The sequence below is a fragment of the Komagataella phaffii genome, chromosome 3 (genome assembly GCF_000027005.1).
Source record: "Komagataella phaffii GS115 chromosome 3, complete sequence".
Taxonomy (NCBI): Eukaryota; Fungi; Ascomycota; class Pichiomycetes; order Pichiales; family Pichiaceae; genus Komagataella; species Komagataella phaffii.
In genome coordinates, this window is record NC_012965.1 from 2,156,379 (window position 1) to 2,179,280 (window position 22,902).

A 22,902-nucleotide genomic window follows, 5' to 3' on the forward strand; every position below is an offset into this window, starting at 1 on the left:
AAAACGAATCATATATATATAATTGTTGCCAAAAAACTGTAACCATGAATAGAATAAGTTTTTGAAAGCACAAACTCTTTTTTCAACGTGCATTCCCTCTTCCTTAATAACAAGGAAAGAACATTTTCTGCTTTGCAGTTTTCGCCAAAGCTGAGAGCTGGTGGATTCCTAAAGTAAGTTATTCCGATTCTGGAGCTGCATCGTTTGGTGGGCTTCCGAGACTTGCATTTCTTTTTTTTTTATGCTCATTTTACCCTGCCAGAATTTGTTTTGAAATTACACGTTTTTTCTTAACCTTTCAGAAGCCGTCAACTTTGCTAACACGTACATGTCGTACAGACTATTTCAAATCGACGCAGGAGTTCAGAACTATGAGTGGGGAAATATTGGATCAAAGTCGGTTGTGGCCCAATTTGCTCACAATAGCACTCCTTCAAAAGTTGAAATTGATCCAAGTTTACCCTATGCTGAATTATGGATGGGAACTCACCAGTCAATGGCGTCTGTAGACCACAAGACTGGAACGTCTCTAAGGGATCTAGTCGAGAAAAGACCAGAAGAATTTTTGGGAGCTCAAGTAATCAACAAGTTCAGATCTACTAGAGAAATTCCGTTTCTTTTAAAAGTGCTGTCAATTGGAAAGGTACTTTCTATCCAAGCTCATCCTGATAAAGAGTTGGCACAAAAGCTGCATTTTAGAGATCCCAAGAATTATCCTGATGATAATCATAAACCAGAGATGGCTTTAGCTGTGACAGAGTTTGAGGGTTTTTGTGGATTTAAACCTCTGGAGGAACTGGATTCCCTACTTCAAAAGATACCTGAGTTTAGGGAAATTGTAGGAGAGGAACTGGTCCATTTGTTCCATGAAAATATTTTCACAGGCAAAGTGAAAATGGATTCTCAAGAGGATCATAAGAATAGAAAACTTTTACAGCAAGTATTCTCAAAAGTCATGAATTTGCCTGATAGTAAAGTCTACATGAACACCAAATCGCTGGTAAAACGTACATATGACGAACCCGAGTTGTTTGGCCACGAACTCTGTAAGCTAATACAGAAGATGCAAAGTGATTTTCCGTATGACATCGGTCTTTTTTGTGGGTGTCTCATGCTGAATCATTGCATTCTTCAGCCCGGAGAGGCCATGTTTTTGCAAGCCAGGGATATACATGCTTATATTCGTGGGGACATTGTAGAGTGCATGGCCGCATCTGACAACGTGGTTAGAGCAGGCTTCACTCCTAAGTTCAAAGACGTTAATGTTCTAGTTGACATGCTGACCTATTCCTATGAAGATGTTGAAATGCAAAAAATGAGACCAGAGATATTTACTCGTTCGCACGGAAACGGATACGACAATCTTTATGATCCTCCAATTGAAGAGTTCGCCGTCCTACAGACTATCTTAAATGAAAAGAATGGAAGAAGAGAGGTGGAAGGATTGCAAGGTCCATCAATTTTAATTGTCACAAAAGGTGAGGGTTCCATACAGATTCAAGATGAGAATGATTCCAAACTGAAATGCAAGCCAGGATTTATATTCTTTATTCAGCCAGAAGTAAAGATCCAGTTGATTAGTTCCTCTGACGACTTTGTAACTTATAGAGCATTTTGTGAGGTCAACCAATAGATTATCGGTTTAGATTTCATTCAAAGATTGCTTGAAGCTTCATTTTTTCACTTACCCCTAAGTGTAATTATTATCTTAGGTAATCACATTTTGTTGAGCTTTTTGGGTTTCAATACGTTGTCATAGAATATACTCTTATTAACCTTCTAAAGCCTCGTTTATAAATTTAACTGAAATTGTCCTTTCCTGATTGTCTCCAGCCGGTTTGCACAGATATCAAATTCAAGAAGAATTTGCTGGATTTATTGTCTTGTTAAATACTCGAGTCGACTTTCCTTAAAACATGAGAGATTGCAAACTCAAATTTCCTATTCAATCTCTTTAACACTGTGATGACTACCCTGTTTCAGTCCTAGGTATGAGTCTGTCTTACTCTTGGTTGGTCCTGCATTTTTTTTTGTCCGAGTCCCATTCTGACCATTGATTTTTTTTTAAGTTAGTACTAGTGTGTTTGGCAATCTACTCAGTACAGGACAGTAGGCCTCACTTTTGCAAACAGACCAGTCAGAAATACTGCAGCTAATAATGTTAAAAAAAATCTTCCTATTAAAATCAGCCTATCATATTTCTTACTTATCGCCAACAATTGGAGTGTCTTCGCATAGTATCATGGGAAAGTTGAGTACTCTCTATTGCCGTTTGACCCACCATCGATCTGCTGTGTGTGATTCGGAAAAGCATTTGGAATACATGCGTAACCCAATTTCATATAGATCAGAATCTTATAAGGCGGTAAACAATTCTAACAAGGTAATAAACAGTGAGCAAGAAATTGATTATTTTGAGAAGTTAGTAGAGAACAGCATATTAAGGCAATGTTTGGGTGAGGTCGGGGTCGTAGACAACCAACGAGAGTCTAGTAGTAGCACCGTTGAAGAAGACCTCGAGAATATGCTGCAACTAATGATATTAAGGGACCTGGACTCGGTGGGGCAAGCTGTTCAGCAACGAAGAGGACTTGAGGAATCTGCCTTTAGCGATGAAAAGATCCCTAAAGACAGGTTGAGTACAATAGACGAAGAAGAATCTTGTCAAATAGTTCAAGACTCTGGAAAACTACTGGATTCGCATCACAATATGCATAGTCCAGCCAACCTGTCGCACAAACAAAATGAGTTAATCGATATTATTACCCAAACAAGTCGACTAATTTATGATCTACAAGAGTTTCGGGATAATACAATGACGGCTTAAGGGCAAAGGGACATTGCAATATTTCCTTTCTATTTTGACTGATGGATTGTTCACTATATACATGACTAAATTGAGTACTCTCGGTCTATTTATTCTTTGTTTGTGTATACTTGAAGCTTTTTCTTGTTGGAGCAAATTCACCCAATTTTGAACCAACCATATCATCTGTCACTTGAAACTGCACATAGTCTTTGCCATTATGAATTTGGAATTTGACTCCGACAAACTGGGGCAGAATCGTACATGATCTAGCATTTGTTCTGATGGCGGAACCTGATTTCAGAGATTCTGCTATCGGTAAGGGGACGATATGGGGGCCTAAGTCAAATTGTTAGTCCCTGTTACTGAATAAAAATTTCATATGCTTCCATTTTACCTACCTTTCCAAGCCGATCTGCGGAGTAGTACAGTAGCTGCTTTCATTTACTCGTTAGTTAATTACTTGTATCCTAAAAAAAATCTGAGATAATCGAAGTGTTGAATAGTGGTGTTGGGATGTAAACTCCAGTTTTTTCCTGGACTAGAGAATAACTGTAGGCATCATAGTCTCAATTGATCATATATGTTTGCTGCTAGATTTGATCCTGGAACGACTAGTAAGCCCGTAAAAACTCTAAACTCAGATAGAGATGACGAGAGTTATAGTGTGAAATGCAGCACTGAGGTAGTCACATCCAGCTCAGCAGGTATTGGTGGAAAAAGAAAATATGAAAGTTTCCCGAAAACTATTCAAGATAGTACTAGAAAGAGAAAAGTCAAAGGAGGCAAGACGATCAAATGCAAGAAACCTAAGACAAAAGATTTACGCTCATCTGAATGTAACGAAAGTGTACTCCCTGTCGATCCTGATGAAGATACTAGATCAATGATTGAAGTAGAGAATGAGCATACGCAAGCGCTTGAAACACATCAAGGACAAAAGAAGACTGAAGAAATTAGGGATGGTGCAGGTGATCAAGTTGACATTAAACACTTAAAAGTTTTTCATCGGTTTCAACAAACAATGAAACTAAAGGGACGCCAGAAACTCTATCAGCCGAATGAAGGACAGGAAGAAAAAGTAAAAGATCATATGTTACAACAAAAAGAGTCTGAGAGACATGACCTTATTTCATTACCACAACCTGAACTTCCTCAAGATAAAGTTCTTTCTTCTTTGGCTACACTAAATCAAAAAATCGACTGGCTTGCAAAACCTATATATTATACAACTAGAGCTACACTTCCCTTCCAGAAACTTAACTTGCCCCCTTCTTTATTGAAAAATATATTGCAGAAATTTGGATACAAAGAAGCTTTTAGTGTGCAAATTTCTGTTATCCAAGCGCTGCAACATGATATCAAACAGACCAGGATCTCTAATAGCATACCAGGCGACCTGTTGGCAAATGCACCGACTGGATCAGGAAAGACTCTAGGCTACTGTGTACCTATTGTCCAGGCAATACTTGGGAGACGGGTATCCAGTATAAAATGTATTATTCTGGCACCTACCAAGCCATTGGTATCCCAAGTTTATTCCACTTTGAATCAGCTATGTACGGGCACGGATTTAAATGTCATGGAGTTGAGAAATGATACTGTTGATAATGAGAAAATGAGACTTACCAGCTACGAATTACCGAATTATCCAGATATAATTGTTAGCACGCCAGGTAGGCTTCTTGAACACCTCAATGCTAATCGATTGAAACTGCATTGTTTGCGTTTCCTTGTTGTTGACGAAGCTGACCGAATTTTACACTCTACTTCTTTCGATTGGTGCGCTCCATTGTTACGGAAAATCAACAATGATCGGTCTACAAGTTACGGTAAATCCGGGAAGTCTTTGTCTGCTTTAAACTTGAGTGTAGTCCCTTGCCAAAAGTTAGTATTTTCTGCCACTTTAACTACCGATGCTGAAAAACTGTCCCATTTGCAGCTGTACAGACCAAGACTGTTAGTTGTTAACGATCATGGAGTAGAATCAGGGAAAGACGGTTCCTCAGAACTGTACCAGCTCCCTCCCTCATTGGATGAATTATCTTTAACTCTCTCCAATACTGACGGTGTTGAATTCTTTAAGCCACTGATTTTGTTTAAACTTTTGACAGAATATGTGTACCGAGCACGTATGGGAGACATGAATGTGAGTGTGCCATTCAAAGCAAATGTTCTTGTCTTCATTCGCTCTAATGAGGCTAGTGCTAGAATGGAAAAATTGCTAGACTTATTGGCTGAAGCCTTTCGCAAAAAGCTTAGAGTTAAATCTGTGAATTCACTATTGGATCCAGAAACCCGAGAGCGGCGTTTTCATGACTTTACAAGAAATAAGATAGACGTTTTGGTGGCAACGGATGTAATGGCAAGAGGAATGGATTTACCCAATATTAACCACGTCATAAATTATGATCTTCCTGGTTCTACACGCGAGTATGTCCACCGCGTTGGTAGAACTGCCAGAGCTAATAAATTTGGCGTTGCCACATCATTTGTGCTCGGAGACGGCGACAGGCAATGGTTGCGAAGGTTAACCCAAAGTGGTGTCATCAATCGAAATGGTAAGACTTTGAACGATATACCTGTCACCGAGGAGATTGAGACAAGGCTAGAAACGTCATATCAGGATACCAACATGGAAGAAGACGGGATCCCAAAATTTCTACTCGCATTGACAGAACCAGAAAAACTGATTTACACTGAGGTTCTAGCAGAGCTGGGATACGAAATTAAACAGCACAAGTCTTAATGAGTAAGGCTTTGAATACTACTCCCTATAAATGGTCCTATCTCTATACTTATAATCCAGTAACTCGATAACTGCAGGGTAGCTGAGCTTTTCTTGATTATGTCATCAAACCGGATCAAATGGAATCTTCTTGGGCAGCTATGTAGTCGACAGCCTGCTGTACAGTCTTAATTTCGTCAGCCTCATTGTCAGGTATCAAGATAGAAAATTCGTTCTCCAACTCAAGAAGTACTTCAACAGTGTCAAGTGAATCTAGTCCTAAGTCTTTCGAAAATGAGGCGGCGGGAGATATCGTGCTTCCCTGCTTGACGTTATCATAAGACTCTAATATCTCAACAATTCTGTCGTAAATTATCTCCTTTGTCAGGCTCGGAGTGGAAGAGTACGTTCTTAGAGGAATCATGGTTCTTGCGTATGATGGCCTGAATAAAGGGGAGGTGTACTTTGAAAGATTCCATTTGGACTTGCTGAATGCCGTTCTCAAAATAGGATGATTGAATCTATTCATGATACACAGTGCTTGAACAAGAAAATTATGTCTCCAATTTGATAGTTGGCCTCAACCAATAGGTACGTTCCTTATTGAAAGCTGTGGGTGTGTACCAGCCAAGGTGTAGCTTCTGGGTAGTGCAGTGTATCTTTTTTTTCAAACTTCCACAACGTTAGTAGGTAATATTAATCAACAGATATCATTCACGATGTTCAAGTTTGTGATAGGGAAAGTGGTGAGCCCCATGCGGCTATACACATCTACGAGTTCAATAAGAAGAATTACACTGGGAAATTTTGTTAATTTCAATTCTTTTTGGGTTAGACCGTTGTTAATATCAATTCCTAGTCAACAAAGATATGCTACCTTAAATCAGATAAAACGAGGCGGAGGAAAGAGAAGGATTAGGCGTGCGACTGAATCGCCTGACTTGGAAATGTGCCCTCTTAAAAAAGGTGTTGTTGTTCGTGTAATGATTTTAAAGCCTAAGAAACCTAATTCAGCCCAACGAAAAGCTGCTCGAGTACGTCTTTCCAATGGTAAGGTAATATCAGCATACATTCCCGGGGAGGGCCACAATGCACAAGAACATAGCGTAGTATTTGTCAGAGGTGGTAGAGTAAAAGACTTGCCTGGCGTTAAGTATCACCTTGTTAGGGGAGCCATGGATTTGAGCGGAGTTGCCAACAGGGTCAATGCACGATCCAAGTATGGTGTTAAAAAGCCTGCAAAGGAGTAATTAAAAAGAGTTTGTACATATTATCGCAGAGTTATTAGGCAGCTATCTAGCCGTTTTATTCTTATTCTTGCTTGTAGTTGGCAGTATAGCATTTCTTCTCTGAGCAAATCACTGAGGATGGTAGAGCTATCGTATTCGCGCTTTATTCGAATCAGGTTACGGTGACCATCATTGGCATTTCTCCTTATTCTATTAACTGTTTGTTTTCATTATCTAGCATTCCTTAATCCAACATACGGAGAAAATGCTTCAATTAGATGCAAAAAATCTTTTGGTAGAAGATGCTTTTCTCGAGGCGTTTGACACTGATTACGTTCCAGCTACATTAGACAGAATTATCACTGATTTTGATTTTACTACTTACCATATTTCAACTCCTGAGTCTAAAGAAAAATTACTTTTTTCGATCAACATCAAATGCTGGAATGACCTTGTCAAATATGGCGTGTTTCAAATATTGAAAGATAAGTATGATGAGTTGATTATACTCACGGAACCTGAGGCTGGATGGAATTTTAGTTTATATGTCGACCTGACTCAATTCAAACTCGCAAACAACGAAAACAAGAAAGAATTAGCATCGAGGTTATCTCTGCTAAAATCGCATTGTTTCTCAGCTCCGTTTTACAAGGCATTTAACAGACACGATATCTTGGCTGCCGAGGGGCCAGTTGATCCAAACAATATTTATGGCGAAGATATTAGTACTGTCACCGAAGAGGTATTCGTTTTGAATTATCGTGACTCGGAGGTTATATACATTAAACCATCGAATGACCGGGTTACTGTTATTTTCTCCACAGTTTTCAGAGATGAAACGGATAAGGTATTTTCCAAAGTGTTCCTTCAAGAGTTTAGCGATGCCAGAAAACGTTCCATTCAAACGGCTCCGCAGGTGATAAACTCACATAGAGAACCGCCATTGGAAATCCGTAACCTTACAAGCAATCCTTTTAATGAGACAACCGGTGAAGAGAAGACGTATATTACATTTGTACTCTTCCCTAGACATTTTTCCTCCGTGGATGTAAGATGGAACACTATTCAACACATCCAATTGTTTCGCTCATACTTTCATTATCACATCAAGATAGTTAAATGCTTTTTACACCAGCGAATGCGTTATCGCGTAAGTGAGTTCATGAAAGTATTGAACCGTGCTCGTCAGGATAGCATAGATGAAGAGAAGGAAAGGAAGACAGTAAGTGGCCGGAGATTTGAATTAAGAAGTTAAGTTTGGATTGTGTACTCGATTTATGTAGTTTTTTCGTCAATCAGGATTACTCTATGGTATACTGTTTCGTATACTGTTTGTTTCTCTCGCTTGGAAAGATTCGAGCAGTATGTTGTAAGTCTCAACAATAAGAAAGAGATTCAACATTTTTGATCTGGAAAATTTACAACAGCGTAAAACCTGGAGACACTTTCTTTTATTCCATGCCGGGGTGCAATATAATAGAAGAAGGCAAACACGTTTTGGTTCGTCTTCCTTCAGAAGCGGTGAAAGTGGTACTACTGAAAGGCGACTCATGTATCTCTTTGGGAAAGTTTGGAACATTCTCAGTTTCAGGTGTATTAGGATATAAGTTTGGGCAAAGCTTTGAAATTTTGGAGAACAAGTTGGTGAAACCGGTTTGCAGTCTCATTGACGACTCAAAACCGTTACTTTTGGAGGATAGCAACACGTTTAGCGAGAATAATCAAAATCTAATAAATACCGGATCGCTGGTTCAAAAGCTAAGTACTCAAGACATCGAAGAGCTCAAGAAACAAGGGAAAGGCCAAGATATCATCAACCAAATCATAGCTGGCCATGACTCTTTTGGGAAGAAGACTCAATATTCCCAAGAAAAATACTTGAAACGAAAACAAGAAAAATTTTTACGCCGATTTACTATAGATTATCTCGGTGCAAGTGAAATGTTACAATATTACAGACTTAAGGATCCTCAAAGGGTTCTTGACATGAGCAATGAGTCTTTGGGACTTATTCTGAGCTATGCTAACATTCGCCCAGGTGGCAACTACATACTAGTCGATGAAACCGGAGGTGTTCTCCTGTATGCCATGTTAGAGAGAATGGAAAATGAAGGATCAATTTTGGTAGCCCATGAAAATGAGCACCCTAATTTAATAGCGCTTAACTACTCTAACTATTCTCCAGAGCTACTGGAAAAGATGGTTAGTAATCTCAACTGGTTACAATTTTTGGAAGCGGACACACAGAGGCCGCAATGGAATAACTATCCTCAAGAAAAAATTGACAGGTTAACTCCTCCTCGTCGCTCACATTACTTACGAAAGAAAAGGGCTGCTGACAGAGTTAATAATATTTTGGACACTGTTGAACAAGGAAATTTTGACGGTTTGATATACGCATCGACGCTATACCCCCCAACTCTAATTCCAAGGATACTAGATACTTTGGGCGGGTCTCGCCCGGTAGTCATTTACAGCCCCTTTAAGGAGATCTTGAGTGAAACGTTTCATGTTCTACAGAAAGACTATAGAATTCTGGCACCTAGTATTTATGAGACGCGTGTGAGACAGTATCAGACAATTATAGGCCGAATTCACCCATTGATGACAACTAAAGGAGGTGGTGGTTACGTTTTGCACGCCACTCGAGTTATACCAAAAGAAGGAGGTGTAACTGCAGTTGGAAGAGGAATCAAAAGCAAACGGTTGAAGTTGGACGACCCCAAAGTAGAGACGAGACAACCGTTGGAATGAAAAATGGAGTTTTTTCAACGTTGTTTTTTAAAAAGTTCAATAATTGTAGTCATTAGTTTGCGTTTAATACTAGATTCAATGTCTGTTCGAAAACCGATTACATTTCTAGGCCTAAAAGCAGAATCTAAACGTAATCCCACCACCCATGACTCGTCCAGTAACGATCTTGTGTACTGCCCTTGCTCTCTGGAACCTATCTCTAGTATGAACACCTTGCATTGAGAGGGTATTATGTAATATGTTACCATGGCCTTGAACACAGGAAGATCTCCCTCTAACGCAAGCCTTGGTTCATACAACCTTACAGACTTTTCTACTTCCTCTTGTTTTTCCAATTCATGAGTTGGAATGTAAGGCGGATTTGAAACAACAACGTCAAATTTCTTATCACCAGCTAGGGGTTGAAATAAGTCCATTGAATCAACTTTGATCTTGCCCTTAATAATGTCTTTGTTGACGTCAATATTTTCATTAGCAAGGGATATGCAATCCTGGCTAATATCGCCCCCTAACACTGTAACATTAGATAATTCTGTGGCAAGATACAGAGCTATACAACCTGATCCAGTACACATATCCAACACAGAAAAAGTGTCACTTCCACGAAATACGTCAACCAATTCACTACACCACTCTTCCGTGTCATTACGGGGAATTAATACCCCAGGTCTGCATTTAATGTTCACGCTACCGAAGGGTTGGTTGCCCAGAATATATTGAAGCGGCATCAGATGGCGCCCTCGTTGAATACAAGCTTGTTTCCATTGTTCACTTGGTAACTCTTTCTGTATCCAAAAAAGTTCTCTCCGAGCTTGTTGCAAAGTATTGCAGGCAGGTAATAGTTTTTTCAAAAGAAAACGTTGATATTTAGCTACTGCCCCCGGTCTGGGCATTTGATGTTTCTGATCCTGTTGTAGCCAAATGTAGGATCGAGATGAAATTTTGGCAAAATCAAGTTCTTGAAATCTTAAAGATAGAATAAATCCGACATCATTGGCGAATATTCTTCCAAACTACATTAGGGCCAGTTCAAGAATATTTCTTCAGACCTGTTTATATAAGGTACTAAGTACATTATGAATTATGTTTATACTCGGTAGTTCTTAACAATGAAGGGAAGACAGTAGTTAAGAATGATAGTTTAAACTACTTTGTAACAATAGAAACAACATCTTGATCATGCACCTTATGGCCAAGGCCACATTTTTGAGGGCTATGTTTTGCGGAAGATCCCCAGACTAAAGCATACTTAAACTGGCTTTTGAAATCCTTATGAATAGAATTGCAAACATCTTCAATCGTCGAATTTTGCCTCACGACCATCGGATCATTAAAGTTGGGACTAACCCCCCTTCTTTTAGTGTACAAACGTGTCATGTGTAGGCGGTACCATATTTCCTCTACCAAGTCTTGGATCCCTAAGTTCATCTCACAACTCATGACAACAGTGTTGGGTTCACGAGCAATGCGATCAACTTCTTCCAATGCGACAGCATCGATTTTATTGTAAACATAAATACAGCCGATATAGTGGCGATGATTTTCATTTATCACATCAATGAAGTCTTCTACCGTGCAACTATCATCTCTTATCAGTATGTCTGCATTATGGATACGATAGTCTCTTAAGATAGCTTGGCATAGTTTTTCGTTTAAATATCTGGGAGGATTCGTACTAGAGAATTTTATTCCGCCATTTTGTTTCACTTTGAAAGAAATGTTTGGCTTTGACTTATTCAATCTGATGCCAACGCTTTCCAACTCTCTTTCTAAAATTTGTCGTTGATCTGAACCTTTGGTGGCATCTAACACCATTAGGATCAGATCTGCAGTCTTTGCAGTAGCCACAACTTGTCTTCCCCTTCCCTTTCCTTCGCTGGCTCCCTTGATGATTCCTGGAAGATCCACTATTTGAATTTCTGCACCCTCATATTGTAGAACGCCTGGAACTGATGTCAGAGTGGTGAAAGAATATTGAGCTACTTCTGACTTCGTGCTGGTTATCTTACCTAGAAAAGATGATTTTCCTACCGACGGGAAGCCAATAAGAGCTACTCTAGCATCTCCACTTTTAGAAACTTCAAAACCTGTGCCTGGAGAAGATGACGCTCCGGGGGGAGGTTCGAGAAGTTGTTGTCGGTAACGGGCTAGCTTCCCTTTCAAAAGACCAATATGATACTCTGTAGCCTTGTTCTTTTGTGTTCTAGCTAGTTCCTCTTGAATTTGTTGGATTTTCTCTAAAACTCCCATGCTGCACTTCAAAGTTACAGGCAAGAGTAATTCATAGCATCTTGAACTAGTATTTTTCAAAAAAATACGCGAATGAGGACAATCAAGAGGAACAATTCAATAAATAGGTACAAACTAAGAGAAGCTATGTCAAGGAGGGAATAGTCAGCTGATATTCTGAAGTAGCCCCACTTAAATCCTCATGATTTTTTTCTACATGAAGAAACATTACCACACCTTCCTCAGTGACAGGGTAGGGTGTGTAATGTTCAATATTGTTAGTCGAGGCGTTAGCAGAGGTACCATCATCCTGATTTGCTACAGGACCAGGAAGAACTCTATCTTTAACTTTATAATCTGAACTGTTCAGATTTTTGACTGGAATCAACTCACACCAATTGCGTCTGTTCATGAAATGAACATTGTCTCGTTTTCTTCCATTGCTATCTAACATGAACATTGGAACCATATCCTCATCTGTAGTTGAATCAAAATGATGAACTTTCGATCTTTTGTCTAACAAGGTTGCCATCATATCTGGTGGAGGTGTGTTCACAATAGCTGACGTGATGACATTGAAAATTAGTCTTGAGTCATGTTCTGGAGCTTTCAAAATGTTTTTATTCTCCTCCTTTACAGCATCTGAAGGCACTGGGTGAGAGATGTGAGTTCGACTATGAAATCTGCCAACACAACACAAGTGAACATCGCCTGAAATGATGGTAATGCGAACTTTGTGTCGTTCGGAGAAATCAATAAGTTTTTCTATGAACCAATTTCTTTCTTTTTTGTGGTTATGCGAACACCAATGGTCATTCAAGTCATCCAAAACTTCTACGGATCCATCAAACTCATTTACTAAACTGTTAAGAACAATTCCTTTCCGTGCCAAAAACTTAATTGGAGCTAATAATTTAGAGTCGAGCAACTTTTCCAACCATACCAAACGAGGATAAGCAATAGGGACACCTAATTGCACATAAAGATGTTGGAAGGGAGCAGCAGTAAACTCTGTCTCTAGTTTAAGAAAAATTCTTTTGTACGTCTCGGGAGTAATAACTCTTTTCAAACGTCTTTCTGTTCGACAATCAACGCCAATAGTAGCAATGTCTTTTCCAAGTCGTGTGAAAAGAGAAATCGATTTTTGGTCAATGAAGGGCCCCGGCTCATATCCAAGGATTCTTCCAGGCTCCTTGGAAAGATCCTCTTCTATAGAGCTATGATGTTGGAAAAGAACATAATATTTAAATGCCGCTTTACCAACTCCTTTAAAGATAGGTTGAGACATGGTCCTATCAGAGTAACTCCCAAATCCGTCAATAATATCATGATCGTCAAATATGCAAATCGAGGGAATTTGTGCCATAGCCGTTGGAAATGCAGTTTGCAAAGTGCTGCCTTTCAAGCCTGACATGAAGCCAGACCCAAACCACTGTAAATAGTGATTTAAGTAGAACTGATCAAATGATGCTTTCAGCTCTTCGTTCATTGTCATATTTGAATGCAAATTCTTGTGCTTCAGCCATCTTGAAAAAGGCTCAGAGGACTAATTTTATTGCATCAGCATATAACTGATCGCCACCCCCAATCATCACATGATAGTTCTTTCTGTCATGGTTTCGCAAAACATCTAGCCATAAGGAACCCTTAAAAGTGGAGGTATCCGTACTTAAAGAGAATCCATTACAAGAAAATGCCACAACATTCATGTTTTGGTCATTCCTTGGAACAAAAAATTGATAACTATCGTTAATAAAACCGTTGAGAGAGTACTTAATTCTCTGTTCGTAATGAATCAAATCAAGCTCAACAGAAAATCTCCAAAAGCTGTAGCCTTGCTCCTGATGAAGCTTGATTACAGGAAATTCACCAGTTGAAATGACATCCGATAGCAGATGTTCCTTCAAGTCGTTTCGGTGAGCGGGTCCAATATGATACCTAATTGTTGGGTTCTTCGAATAATCACTCTCATCGTCTTTTGTCACCACCAAAATAGTTGCCCTGTAATTATTGGACTTATTTTCAAAAGCGGAGACCAAACGAAGAAGTGGACCGGTAGAAACTTTCAATTTTGGGTCTCCTAAGTGTTCAGTAACTGGAACTTTTGGTTGTCCATGACTAACTGTAGTTTCCCAGGCTTGTTGATACTCCGATAAAGGTAATGAATTGAACCAGTTGGAAAGTATCGAGTCTGACATTGATGGCACGATGAAAGAAACTGAATTAAGCGAGCAATACTAAAAGAAGTAGAAGTAGCTGAACGTGAATAAACTACAACTCTGGAATAACAAAGGATGGCTCTGAGAAGCGCGACAAATGAATCACTGAAACCATACTCCTACAACATCGTGTTGCAAATCCTCACTATTTGTCTCCCTCTCCAATTCGCAGAACCTATGCGAAAGATGGAAAACTTAAAGACTAAATCACAGGTTATAAATTCTTTTTGCATCAGCTTATAGAAAGATCTGTATAATCGAAAAGAAAAAAAAAAAAGGGTAAACACTGGTATTACCAAAAAAACATCCTAAGACTAATATACACCGACGAGTTCGCTACACTTCTCGAACTGTTAATAAAAAGGTTGGTAGGTAGCCTTAGTTATTCTCGTCTGTTAACCATCCCATAACAATATCGAAATGGTACAAATCTATTCCTATGAACGATCTGATGAAATTGCTAATGCAGTAGCCAATTACATATTAGACATTCAGGATCACGTACTAAAAACTAATACTGTTTTTAGGATCGCTGTCAGTGGAGGCTCCCTTGGCAAGGTATTAAAGAAGGGATTGATAGACAATCAAGAGAACAGATCAAAAATTGCCTGGGATAAATGGCATGTGTATTTCAGTGACGAAAGGTTAGTAAAACTCAATCACGAGGACTCCAATTATGCCCTATTCAATGAAATGGTTTTGAAGCCTCTACAAAAATTCAAAATGCCACTACCAAGAGTTGTCACCATCAAGGAGGATCTATTAGATGAAAGCCGAATAAACGATGCAATGATAGCAAGTGAGTATGAACATCACCTTCCCAGTGTTTTGGATCTTGTCCTTTTGGGATGTGGACCTGATGGTCATACTTGTTCCCTTTTTCCGAACCACAAACTATTAAGGGAAACCTCAAAACGCATTGCTGCTATATCAGATTCTCCCAAGCCACCTTCGAGGAGAATAACTTTCACATTTCCAGTCCTTGAGAACTCCTCTAATATAGCTTTTGTCGCCGAAGGAGAAGGAAAATCTCCTGTCTTAAGGCAAATTTTTGGAGAAGAAAAGACCAATTTACCATGCGAAATCGTAAACAAATTATCTACTCGAGTGAGTTGGTTTGTCGATAACCATGCTCTTAGTGGAGTCTCCGTTTCTACTTCGAAATACTGACCTCGTTTATAGTTTTGTCTAATGCTATACTTCCATCGTTTGAATTTTCGGTAGTGCATCATTAACTATGTGCCATCATTGACAAGGTCATATAATAGAAGTGACTCATTTTCTTCCAGCTCCTCCAGGTTCATGTTTTTTGCTTCCCAACTAAGATTTTCTACTTGCAGATCTTTTTCCTGTGGTGACCCTTCATTACCCAGTAGCTCATTTCTCCTTTGAGTTGCCTGTTTACTTTCTTCAAAAGTCGACCCGCCCGTAATGCATCTAATGATACGCAACTGTTGATCAACAGGCTCTTCTTCAAAAGATCGATAGTGTCTTTCGAATTGTGGCTCTTCGGGAGTATGCCCAATAGACATACCGACCTTAATAAGGGTTTCAATTTTATTATTAGAGTTTGCTAGGAGGTCAGAATCAAACTTGAATCTCTTATTTGGAAACAGAACCAAAAGTGTGGATCCGCCAAACTTGAAATAACCCAACTCATCGCCTTTCTTCACCTCCTGATTCTCCTTAACACTTAGTATTATAGAGCCGACCATCATTGCACCTACTGGAACAACTAAAACCCTGCCGAATTCTTTAGTTTGAATGGGAAGTAAGCATCTGACATTCTCTCCGAAAACATCTAGATCTGATCTTATCGCCATAGGATTCACTGTAAAATACTCACCGCTGATTGATTGCACTTTTCCAACTGTTCCTGTTACAGGAGAGTGAAATCTGTGATAATCTTGGGGAGCAAGCCTAAAAATTCCAATACTACATTCATCATAGAGATCTGCCATTTCCCTAGAGTAGAAGCTTCCAAATAACTTTTTAGTGGTGAAATTTCTTCCTTTTATCCAAAATGTTTTGGCAAAAGTAATCGATTCAAAGACAGTACATCGACAATCAGCAGGGGAGGTAGCAATATTGCTATTATTCTCATCTTCTTGAGGACGAGATCCTGGTTTCAACTTTCGATAAAAAAACTCATTGAAAGTTTTATACTCATCCAGTTGAAGCAAGCAATCATCGACATCCAATTTATGAAATTTAATGAAACTAGGTATTTGAGACACGGAGCTCGGACTGTCGAACTTGATTCCTTGCCTAATTGATAACTTCCGTAATAACGTCTTGATTTTTCTGCTGTTAGCTTTATCAAAAGATTTGTAAAGAAGCTTGATTCCCAGCCTGACGTGGATATTCATCTTTTCTTCAAGAATGTAGCCAGTGTCACGATCTTGAATAAGAATATTTGCACTATTGCCTCCCAATGTATACTGACCAAAAGTCAACTTGATCAGAAGCCTAGAGTACCACCGCCTAGTTGCTGCTTTCGAAGATACAAAAGAGGGCTTCAAAACCTTGTTGACGGTGCTCCAATCACGAGAAGCACAGATTGACAAATGTTTCAAAATATCAAGGTCTTGCCTTAGTGACAGCCTACCTTGGCCACAGAGTGGACATGTGTCAATATTTATAATATAGTTTTCATGTGTGTTTGCACACTGCCTTTTGAAAACGAGTCTCTCAAGGGAGTCAATCACTTGTTCAATTGTCAATGTTTCTCCCACCCAAGGGTTCTTGTCGTAGTATTCAAAGAAAGAAGCTAATGTTTTATCAGACAAATTGGAACCAAGGCAGTCCACAAAATAATTAAGTTCAATCAAATCTAGTGTTCCTTTCATCTGCGTATCGTTGCCTTGAAGTAAATGCATCCAAAGTTGCCTTCTCAGAATTTCATATCGCTCGAACCTCGTGTTGAATTTTAGGATAGGTATATACTCATCTTTCGTTTTTCGGCTCCAATTTTTTTTTCCATCCAATGACATTACTAATTCATATTTTCTTAGTAACCCACCTTGTAAAGTCGCATCTGTGTTTACGTTCCTTTTATATTTCTTCTTCTTGGTGTCAAGAAGATTATCCGCACTTTCATTAGCGTTCATTGGCTTATCTAGAAGGATTAAGTTGGAAGATGTTGGTTTGAAATCTGTGCAGGGTTTATCTGTCGTTTTCTCTTCCAATAACTCTGATACAGAAACAAATCCGGTTGCAACTTGGTCATGAAATGAAAATTTGTCTTTATCAAGGACAGAAAACTGCAAGTCATAGTTCTTCTCGTAGTCACAAACCTCGAATGCTAACCTTTCATTAAACACAGGTGTAAGTGTATGTTTTCTCCACGATGTTCGGTAAGTTCGCTTGCCAAAAGAGATAACAACAAACGGATCCATGTCAAATGTCGCCCTAGTAAAACTCTTATATGGAGGCAAGTCAGTGACAGAGAGTATTTCAATAAACAATATTCCTAATACATCATTGTCAGATTGTAATGAAAACTTTTTTTTTGATTGTTAGTTTTCACTTTACTCTTTGGAACAAGAGCACTGCTCGGAATAGTAGGATCAGAGTGTATAGATTCAAAATCAGTATCAGTCAAAGTATCATCGTGCAGCGAAGATTCGGTGATATTTGGTTTTCTGTATGTGAAATCTTCCAACATCGAATCAATTTCACAGTCAAGGATAGATGAGGCCAAGGCATTAGTCTCGATATCAGGATAAAATCTTTGTTCGTTTGGATTAGATAAATCAAATGCCTTCTTCTGAAGTGACCTAGGAGTAGATGTTTCGATGGCTTGAATGTACTGATTCAATAGGTCACTTGACCCAGTTTGGTCACTGAGTGTAACATCAGATTTAGCATTGAAAAAAAGGTTCTTCTTGGATAAATGTTGTTGAACCCGAAATTGAACCAGTATGGTACCACTTGAAAATGACTTCTTATCTTCGGATGAATACAACTGATACCATTGCGGGGTACTTTCCCAACTGCTGGTATGCTCATTGTAAGCCAACGATTTGAGGAGTCCAATAAGAAAGAAACGAACTTCTCCAACATAAACACTTCTATGAGCTTGCTTATCCCACACAGATATCTGTATAAGAGGAAGTTTCAGTTGTGATCGGAGTTTAAGTGATATTGTCGAGTTCCAAGTATAAACGAAGTCATCTCTGGGAGTGGCCCTAGGAGTTTTTTTGCTGCTCCGTTCAGATATCCTGACAATTGCTCTTAACTTGGAATTGGGTTCCTTATCGTTGCCTGTTTTCACATTTTGAGCCTGTTTGATTTCTGTAAAAAGGACCAAATTAAATGCTTGGGACATACTGCAATAGAGGTAGGTGAGCTGTGGCTATGAAAAGCAGAAACGAGATGCTCGATGCTCTTCCTAACTACCCAAACCTGAATCATAATTTTGTAACCTTGAACAATTAAAGTCGATTCTCTTTTATTGGTGATATCTCAGGACTCAAGTGAGCTCAGCCACCATCTATTAGTCTACAATCCAAAAATCTAGATTTCGATCTCTAAAACACAAAATTATACTGCTAACGTCTTGTGCAATAGCGCACTGATGTTTTCTTGACGATAATCAACATGGAACAACATGTAAGAGAGTATATATCACCTATCGTATTATTTATTTCTGGATGGAACACCGTCGAAGACTTCTCTAACATTATTTGATATTTTGATGATGATGTTTGATCAGTCGATTGGTTCTTCAATTATGGTAGTGCGTTAGTCCAATATCTAGAATAGCCAAAACAGATTCAAAGACAGATCAAGACAAAAAAAGACACACCAATTATTTTAACTACGGTATCCGTCTTTAGACATATGACCAGTGACACGAATAGGAGAGGCATCAATAATGAAAAGAGACAAGAATCATCCAACAAAAGGACCAAATATAATGCAACTCAAAACGAGCATGTCGTCGAGTCTCCTATGAAAATAGAAGTTAGTCAAGACTTTCAAATGAATGAGGATACAAATGCAGAATTGAAAAATGTTGATGATGCAGAAGAAGTTAAAGACTGTAAGGTGTCTGAAAGGAATTCGAACGATGAAGAAAATAAATATATCACAGAGTTTGACTTTTACGGAGAAAAATACACGTTCAAAGAAAGACCAGCAGTTATTGAGGAAAAGGAGGGTAAAATTGAATTTAGAGTAGTAAACAACGATAACACCAAGGAAAGTATTATGGTTCTGACTGGGTTGAAAAACATTTTTCAGAAACAGCTTCCTAAAATGCCAAGAGAATATATATCTCGCCTGGTGTATGATCGAAGTCATTTATCGATTGCAATTATCAAGAAGCCTTTAACTGTAGTTGGGGGGATCACTTATAAACCTTTCAATCAGAGGGAATTTGCAGAAATTGTGTTTTGCGCCATTAGTTCTACTGAACAAGTCCGCGGTTACGGAGCACACCTAATGAATCATCTAAAAGACTACGTTAAAGCAACAAGCAACATCAAACATTTTTTAACATACGCAGACAACTATGCTATTGGCTATTTCAAAAAGCAGGGATTTAGTAAGGAGATATCACTTGACAAAAGGGTTTGGATGGGGTATATCAAGGATTATGAAGGTGGCACTTTGATGCAATGTTCTATTCTACCTAAAATTCGATACCTAGATTCTTCTAAAATCTTGCTCTTACAGAAAGCGGCCATATTGAAGAAAATCAGATCTATATCCAAATCTAATATTGTTCATCCGGGCCTGAAACAGTTCAAGTCTGCAAATGTGATTAAGGCTGTCGACCCAATGCAAATTCCTGGATTAAAGGAGGCAGGGTGGGTCCGGGAAATGGACGAGTTGGCTCAATTGCCCAAAAGAGGTCCCCATCATGCATTCATGGCTAATCTCATAACCGAACTACAAAATCAGCCTTCCTCGTGGCCATTTCTGCAATCGGTGAATCGTGAGGAAGTACCTGATTACTACGAAGTGATCAAAGAGCCTATGGACCTCTCTACAATGGAGACGAAGCTTGAAAATGATCATTACCATACACTAGAAGATTTCATCTATGATGCGACATTGATATTCAACAATTGTAGATCGTACAACAATGAGAGCACAACATATTACAAGAACGCGAATAAGCTTGAAAAGTTTATGAAGAGCAAGATAAGAGAGGTACCAGAGTACGCCGATATGGTTGACTGAAATGAGAAAAACATTATCGAACAGATACAAAGCATATGTTCCACAAACTATATCTGCTCGCTTTCTTCGTCAACGTCTTGGTCTGCAAGACTCTTAATGAGTTCCGAAGTCGCTTCGTCATTATAAATTTGAAATCCCTTTTCCTTGGTTACTGTGGCAAGTTGAGCGTTCTTAGAGTCAAGTTTTTCTTCCATCACCTGTTTCAAAATCTTCAAAGTAAGGAGCTCTGCATCTTTCAGTGTCAAGCTGGAGTGATATTCGTTTTGCAATTCTTGTTGAGCACCTTCAGATCCGGAACCTATGGCTTTTGCGTCATATCTGTAAAATGTACCTGATGGTTCTGCGTGGTACAATTGCGGTCCCTTTTGGTCGTCAAAACCAGCGATTAACAGTGCTACTCCAAAGGGTCTTGACATTAACCTCTTCTCGCCACTAGCGCCTTCACCGAACCGCAAAGCAAGGTCGCAAACAGATTGAGTTAAAGATTCAACACCAACAGGTTCATCATAATAAAGATCATGTGTTAATGAACTTACCCTCGCATGATCAATCATGCTCCGTGCATCCGCAGTTAGCCCAGACATGGCGCAGCCAATATGTCTGTCAACCTCAACTATCTTTTCGATTGAACTACTCTCCAACATTGGTGATGAAACTCGTTTTTCAACACCCAAGACAATTCCCTCCGAGGTGCAAATTCCAATTGCTGTCGATCCTAGTTTGATAGCTTCCAAAGAGTACTCTACCTGAAACAATCTACCCTCGGGACTGAAAGTGCTCACACCTCTATCATATTCACTTCTTGTAAGAAACATTTTGCAGGGCTGAGAGTTTCTGTACCTAAATAGCTGAATCAAGAAACATTCTGGAGGGTGGCGGAAGGCTCAGAATGCGCGAAGTTGGTAAACGTGAGACGCACACTACTAGCATGGCCTTTAGTACTTCGGCGCTACTTGCGTTTACTCTAACGTTATTAGTTAGTATGTTCTTGTTGTTTGAAATCTAAAACAATGACCGCACAATCAGTAAAGCTGGGGCCTTTAAAACAATCTCAAAATAAACACAAATGGATTCACAGTCAAGATCTGTGTTTATTAGAAATAGTCTACTCGATGTTGCCCGATATTCTTTCGACGTGTCGCAACCCTTATAAATCGTGGAATGCCGCTCTCAATGTCTTCAATGAAAAATCAAATGTTCAGTTTAAACAGGGACGTACACTGAAGGAACGATTCAAAGCATTACAGCGCAGTTACACAGCTTTTTTAGCAAAATCTGTTACCGCTAATCAGATTGGTTGTGTAACCGGTACTTCGGGTACGTTCCCCAAAGGAACACGTACAACTGATGGTGTGCGCCCTATGAACTCAGAACTTCAAGGAATGATGCAGAAAATCAACAAATCCTTGAAAAATATAGATAACCTAAATACCGCTGTGATTGATCAGACAAAAAGGTTGAGAGATGAACAGGATATGGCAGGCTCGAATTTGTCATACACTGTTCATGATGATCGCTCCGGATCATATTCTAACTACACAATATTACAGAACACATGTGGACAACGCTCTATAGCAAAACGACGGTTAGTCGACTATATTGACCATATTGACGGTGAATTGCTACGGAAAGATGTAGCTAATGTGCAGAGCGTAGTGTCAGGGCCAACCTCAAGGAGCGTAAGAAGTGGCCAACCTGAAACCCATCTTTCAGGGTATCCTGATTCGAACGAAGCCAGCTACCCACAGAATTCTTCTAAGACTGGAACTCCTCAACCAAATAAAACTGAGTCTGCAGTACCAGAGTTTACCGAATCCGTTTGTTTGGACGCGGGCAATTTACCTCAATTTAGACAATTGCAAGAACAAATTAAACTTTTAGAAGCCAAAATAGTCTGTTTGGATCAGACATTAAATAGTAAAGTAGATCTGATACTTAGCTATTTGGGACAGCATTCAGGAGCTCAAAGAAGTGTTGAATGAGAGAGCACCCTAGGAATTCTGTGAGTGAAGAACTGTGTTAGACTATGTTTACTGGTTAAAATATCTGTTCGCATACAAGTTGGACCAAAAGTCGTGTATCTTCCATTATCGTTCGTGTTAATTACCAGCGATCACGTTTCGGATTCTATTATCTTTCTCCCTTGAACCAAATATGTCCAAAGAAAAGAAAATTGTGATTGTTTCATCTGATAACGAAAAGTTTACGGTGGATCGTAAGGTTGCCGAAAAGTCTATTTTGATCAAGAATATGTTGGAGGATCTTCTCTCCAACGAAGATCACAATGGAGATAATGACGATGACAATGAACTTCTAAGAGATGCTGCCGCCGTTGACAACAACGACTTAGATGTGATTGAAATTCCAACACCAAACGTTCGCTCTACAGTTCTCAAACTAATAATTGAATGGTGTGAGCACTACAAAGACATCTCTTTTCCGGATGAGAACCAGGATGAAGATTCTAAGAAAACGCCACCAATTGATGAATGGGACAAGAATTTTCTCAATGTCGATCAAGAAATGCTATACGAGATAATTCTTGCTGCCAACTATCTTAATATTCGCCCTCTTCTCTATAGCGGATGTAAGATGGTAGCTGAGATGATTCGTGGGAAATCACCTGAGGAAATTCGCAAAACCTTCAATATTGTAAACGATTTCAGCCCTGAAGAGGAAGCTGCCATTCGTAGAGAGAATGAATGGGCTGAAGATAGGTAGGGTATTTCATGAAATTCTGGTTGG

At 39.2% G+C, this 22,902-nt stretch overlaps 17 protein-coding genes across 17 annotated transcripts; 10 read left to right on the forward strand and 7 right to left on the reverse strand.

The window, feature by feature from the left end:
* Positions 1 to 328: 328 nt before the first annotated feature.
* Positions 329 to 1,633, forward strand: PAS_chr3_1115 (Mannose-6-phosphate isomerase, catalyzes the interconversion of fructose-6-P and mannose-6-P; the record flags this gene model as incomplete). The annotated part of the gene is made up of 1 exon (XM_002493316.1): positions 329 to 1,633. The coding sequence occupies one exon, from the start codon at positions 329 to 331 to the stop codon at positions 1,631 to 1,633; it is 1,305 nt and encodes a 434-aa protein (XP_002493361.1).
* Positions 1,634 to 2,158: 525 nt separating this feature from the next.
* Positions 2,159 to 2,827, forward strand: PAS_chr3_1116 (Hypothetical protein; the record flags this gene model as incomplete). Its single annotated transcript, XM_002493317.1, has 1 exon — positions 2,159 to 2,827. The coding sequence occupies one exon, from the start codon at positions 2,159 to 2,161 to the stop codon at positions 2,825 to 2,827; it is 669 nt and encodes a 222-aa protein (XP_002493362.1).
* An 85-nt stretch (positions 2,828 to 2,912) lies between these two features.
* On the reverse strand, positions 2,913 to 3,250 carry PAS_chr3_1117 (mitochondrial 37S ribosomal protein RSM19; the record flags this gene model as incomplete). Its single annotated transcript, XM_002493318.1, has 2 exons — positions 2,913 to 3,145; positions 3,208 to 3,250. The coding sequence occupies 2 exons, from the start codon at positions 3,248 to 3,250 to the stop codon at positions 2,913 to 2,915; spliced, it is 276 nt and encodes a 91-aa protein (XP_002493363.1).
* A 139-nt stretch (positions 3,251 to 3,389) lies between these two features.
* On the forward strand, positions 3,390 to 5,555 carry PAS_chr3_1118 (Essential protein involved in ribosome biogenesis; the record flags this gene model as incomplete). The annotated part of the gene is made up of 1 exon (XM_002493319.1): positions 3,390 to 5,555. The coding sequence occupies one exon, from the start codon at positions 3,390 to 3,392 to the stop codon at positions 5,553 to 5,555; it is 2,166 nt and encodes a 721-aa protein (XP_002493364.1).
* Positions 5,556 to 5,670: 115 nt separating this feature from the next.
* PAS_chr3_1119 (Mitochondrial matrix acyl carrier protein, involved in biosynthesis of octanoate) lies at positions 5,671 to 6,063 on the reverse strand (the record flags this gene model as incomplete). The annotated part of the gene is made up of 1 exon (XM_002493320.1): positions 5,671 to 6,063. The coding sequence occupies one exon, from the start codon at positions 6,061 to 6,063 to the stop codon at positions 5,671 to 5,673; it is 393 nt and encodes a 130-aa protein (XP_002493365.1).
* Positions 6,064 to 6,253: 190 nt separating this feature from the next.
* PAS_chr3_1120 (putative mitochondrial 37S ribosomal protein MRPS12) lies at positions 6,254 to 6,784 on the forward strand (the record flags this gene model as incomplete). Its single annotated transcript, XM_002493321.1, has 1 exon — positions 6,254 to 6,784. The coding sequence occupies one exon, from the start codon at positions 6,254 to 6,256 to the stop codon at positions 6,782 to 6,784; it is 531 nt and encodes a 176-aa protein (XP_002493366.1).
* Positions 6,785 to 7,028: 244 nt separating this feature from the next.
* On the forward strand, positions 7,029 to 8,018 carry PAS_chr3_1121 (Subunit of the ARP2/3 complex; the record flags this gene model as incomplete). The annotated part of the gene is made up of 1 exon (XM_002493322.1): positions 7,029 to 8,018. One exon carries the CDS (start codon positions 7,029 to 7,031, stop codon positions 8,016 to 8,018), a length of 990 nt encoding a protein of 329 aa, XP_002493367.1.
* A 203-nt stretch (positions 8,019 to 8,221) lies between these two features.
* PAS_chr3_1122 (Subunit of tRNA (1-methyladenosine) methyltransferase with Gcd14p) lies at positions 8,222 to 9,517 on the forward strand (the record flags this gene model as incomplete). The annotated part of the gene is made up of 1 exon (XM_002493323.1): positions 8,222 to 9,517. The coding sequence occupies one exon, from the start codon at positions 8,222 to 8,224 to the stop codon at positions 9,515 to 9,517; it is 1,296 nt and encodes a 431-aa protein (XP_002493368.1).
* Positions 9,518 to 9,531: 14 nt separating this feature from the next.
* On the reverse strand, positions 9,532 to 10,410 carry PAS_chr3_1257 (uncharacterized protein; the record flags this gene model as incomplete). The annotated part of the gene is made up of 1 exon (XM_002493324.1): positions 9,532 to 10,410. One exon carries the CDS (start codon positions 10,408 to 10,410, stop codon positions 9,532 to 9,534), a length of 879 nt encoding a protein of 292 aa, XP_002493369.1.
* A 253-nt stretch (positions 10,411 to 10,663) lies between these two features.
* On the reverse strand, positions 10,664 to 11,767 carry PAS_chr3_1123 (Protein with similarity to mammalian developmentally regulated GTP-binding protein; the record flags this gene model as incomplete). The annotated part of the gene is made up of 1 exon (XM_002493325.1): positions 10,664 to 11,767. The coding sequence occupies one exon, from the start codon at positions 11,765 to 11,767 to the stop codon at positions 10,664 to 10,666; it is 1,104 nt and encodes a 367-aa protein (XP_002493370.1).
* Positions 11,768 to 11,891: 124 nt separating this feature from the next.
* Positions 11,892 to 13,944, reverse strand: PAS_chr3_1124 (uncharacterized protein; the record flags this gene model as incomplete). Its single annotated transcript, XM_002493326.1, has 2 exons — positions 11,892 to 13,225; positions 13,329 to 13,944. The coding sequence occupies 2 exons, from the start codon at positions 13,942 to 13,944 to the stop codon at positions 11,892 to 11,894; spliced, it is 1,950 nt and encodes a 649-aa protein (XP_002493371.1).
* A 441-nt stretch (positions 13,945 to 14,385) lies between these two features.
* PAS_chr3_1126 (6-phosphogluconolactonase, catalyzes the second step of the pentose phosphate pathway) lies at positions 14,386 to 15,135 on the forward strand (the record flags this gene model as incomplete). Its single annotated transcript, XM_002493327.1, has 1 exon — positions 14,386 to 15,135. The coding sequence occupies one exon, from the start codon at positions 14,386 to 14,388 to the stop codon at positions 15,133 to 15,135; it is 750 nt and encodes a 249-aa protein (XP_002493372.1).
* A 65-nt stretch (positions 15,136 to 15,200) lies between these two features.
* On the reverse strand, positions 15,201 to 18,295 carry PAS_chr3_1127 (uncharacterized protein; the record flags this gene model as incomplete). The annotated part of the gene is made up of 2 exons (XM_002493328.1): positions 15,201 to 17,437; positions 17,500 to 18,295. The coding sequence occupies 2 exons, from the start codon at positions 18,293 to 18,295 to the stop codon at positions 15,201 to 15,203; spliced, it is 3,033 nt and encodes a 1,010-aa protein (XP_002493373.1).
* Positions 18,296 to 18,810: 515 nt separating this feature from the next.
* PAS_chr3_1128 (Histone acetyltransferase, acetylates N-terminal lysines on histones H2B and H3) lies at positions 18,811 to 20,157 on the forward strand (the record flags this gene model as incomplete). The annotated part of the gene is made up of 1 exon (XM_002493329.1): positions 18,811 to 20,157. The coding sequence occupies one exon, from the start codon at positions 18,811 to 18,813 to the stop codon at positions 20,155 to 20,157; it is 1,347 nt and encodes a 448-aa protein (XP_002493374.1).
* Positions 20,158 to 20,204: 47 nt separating this feature from the next.
* Positions 20,205 to 20,972, reverse strand: PAS_chr3_1129 (Alpha 5 subunit of the 20S proteasome involved in ubiquitin-dependent catabolism; the record flags this gene model as incomplete). The annotated part of the gene is made up of 1 exon (XM_002493330.1): positions 20,205 to 20,972. The coding sequence occupies one exon, from the start codon at positions 20,970 to 20,972 to the stop codon at positions 20,205 to 20,207; it is 768 nt and encodes a 255-aa protein (XP_002493375.1).
* Positions 20,973 to 21,167: 195 nt separating this feature from the next.
* PAS_chr3_1130 (Hypothetical protein) lies at positions 21,168 to 22,139 on the forward strand (the record flags this gene model as incomplete). The annotated part of the gene is made up of 1 exon (XM_002493331.1): positions 21,168 to 22,139. The coding sequence occupies one exon, from the start codon at positions 21,168 to 21,170 to the stop codon at positions 22,137 to 22,139; it is 972 nt and encodes a 323-aa protein (XP_002493376.1).
* Positions 22,140 to 22,311: 172 nt separating this feature from the next.
* On the forward strand, positions 22,312 to 22,878 carry PAS_chr3_1258 (uncharacterized protein; the record flags this gene model as incomplete). The annotated part of the gene is made up of 1 exon (XM_002493332.1): positions 22,312 to 22,878. The coding sequence occupies one exon, from the start codon at positions 22,312 to 22,314 to the stop codon at positions 22,876 to 22,878; it is 567 nt and encodes a 188-aa protein (XP_002493377.1).
* Positions 22,879 to 22,902: the final 24 nt, after the last annotated feature.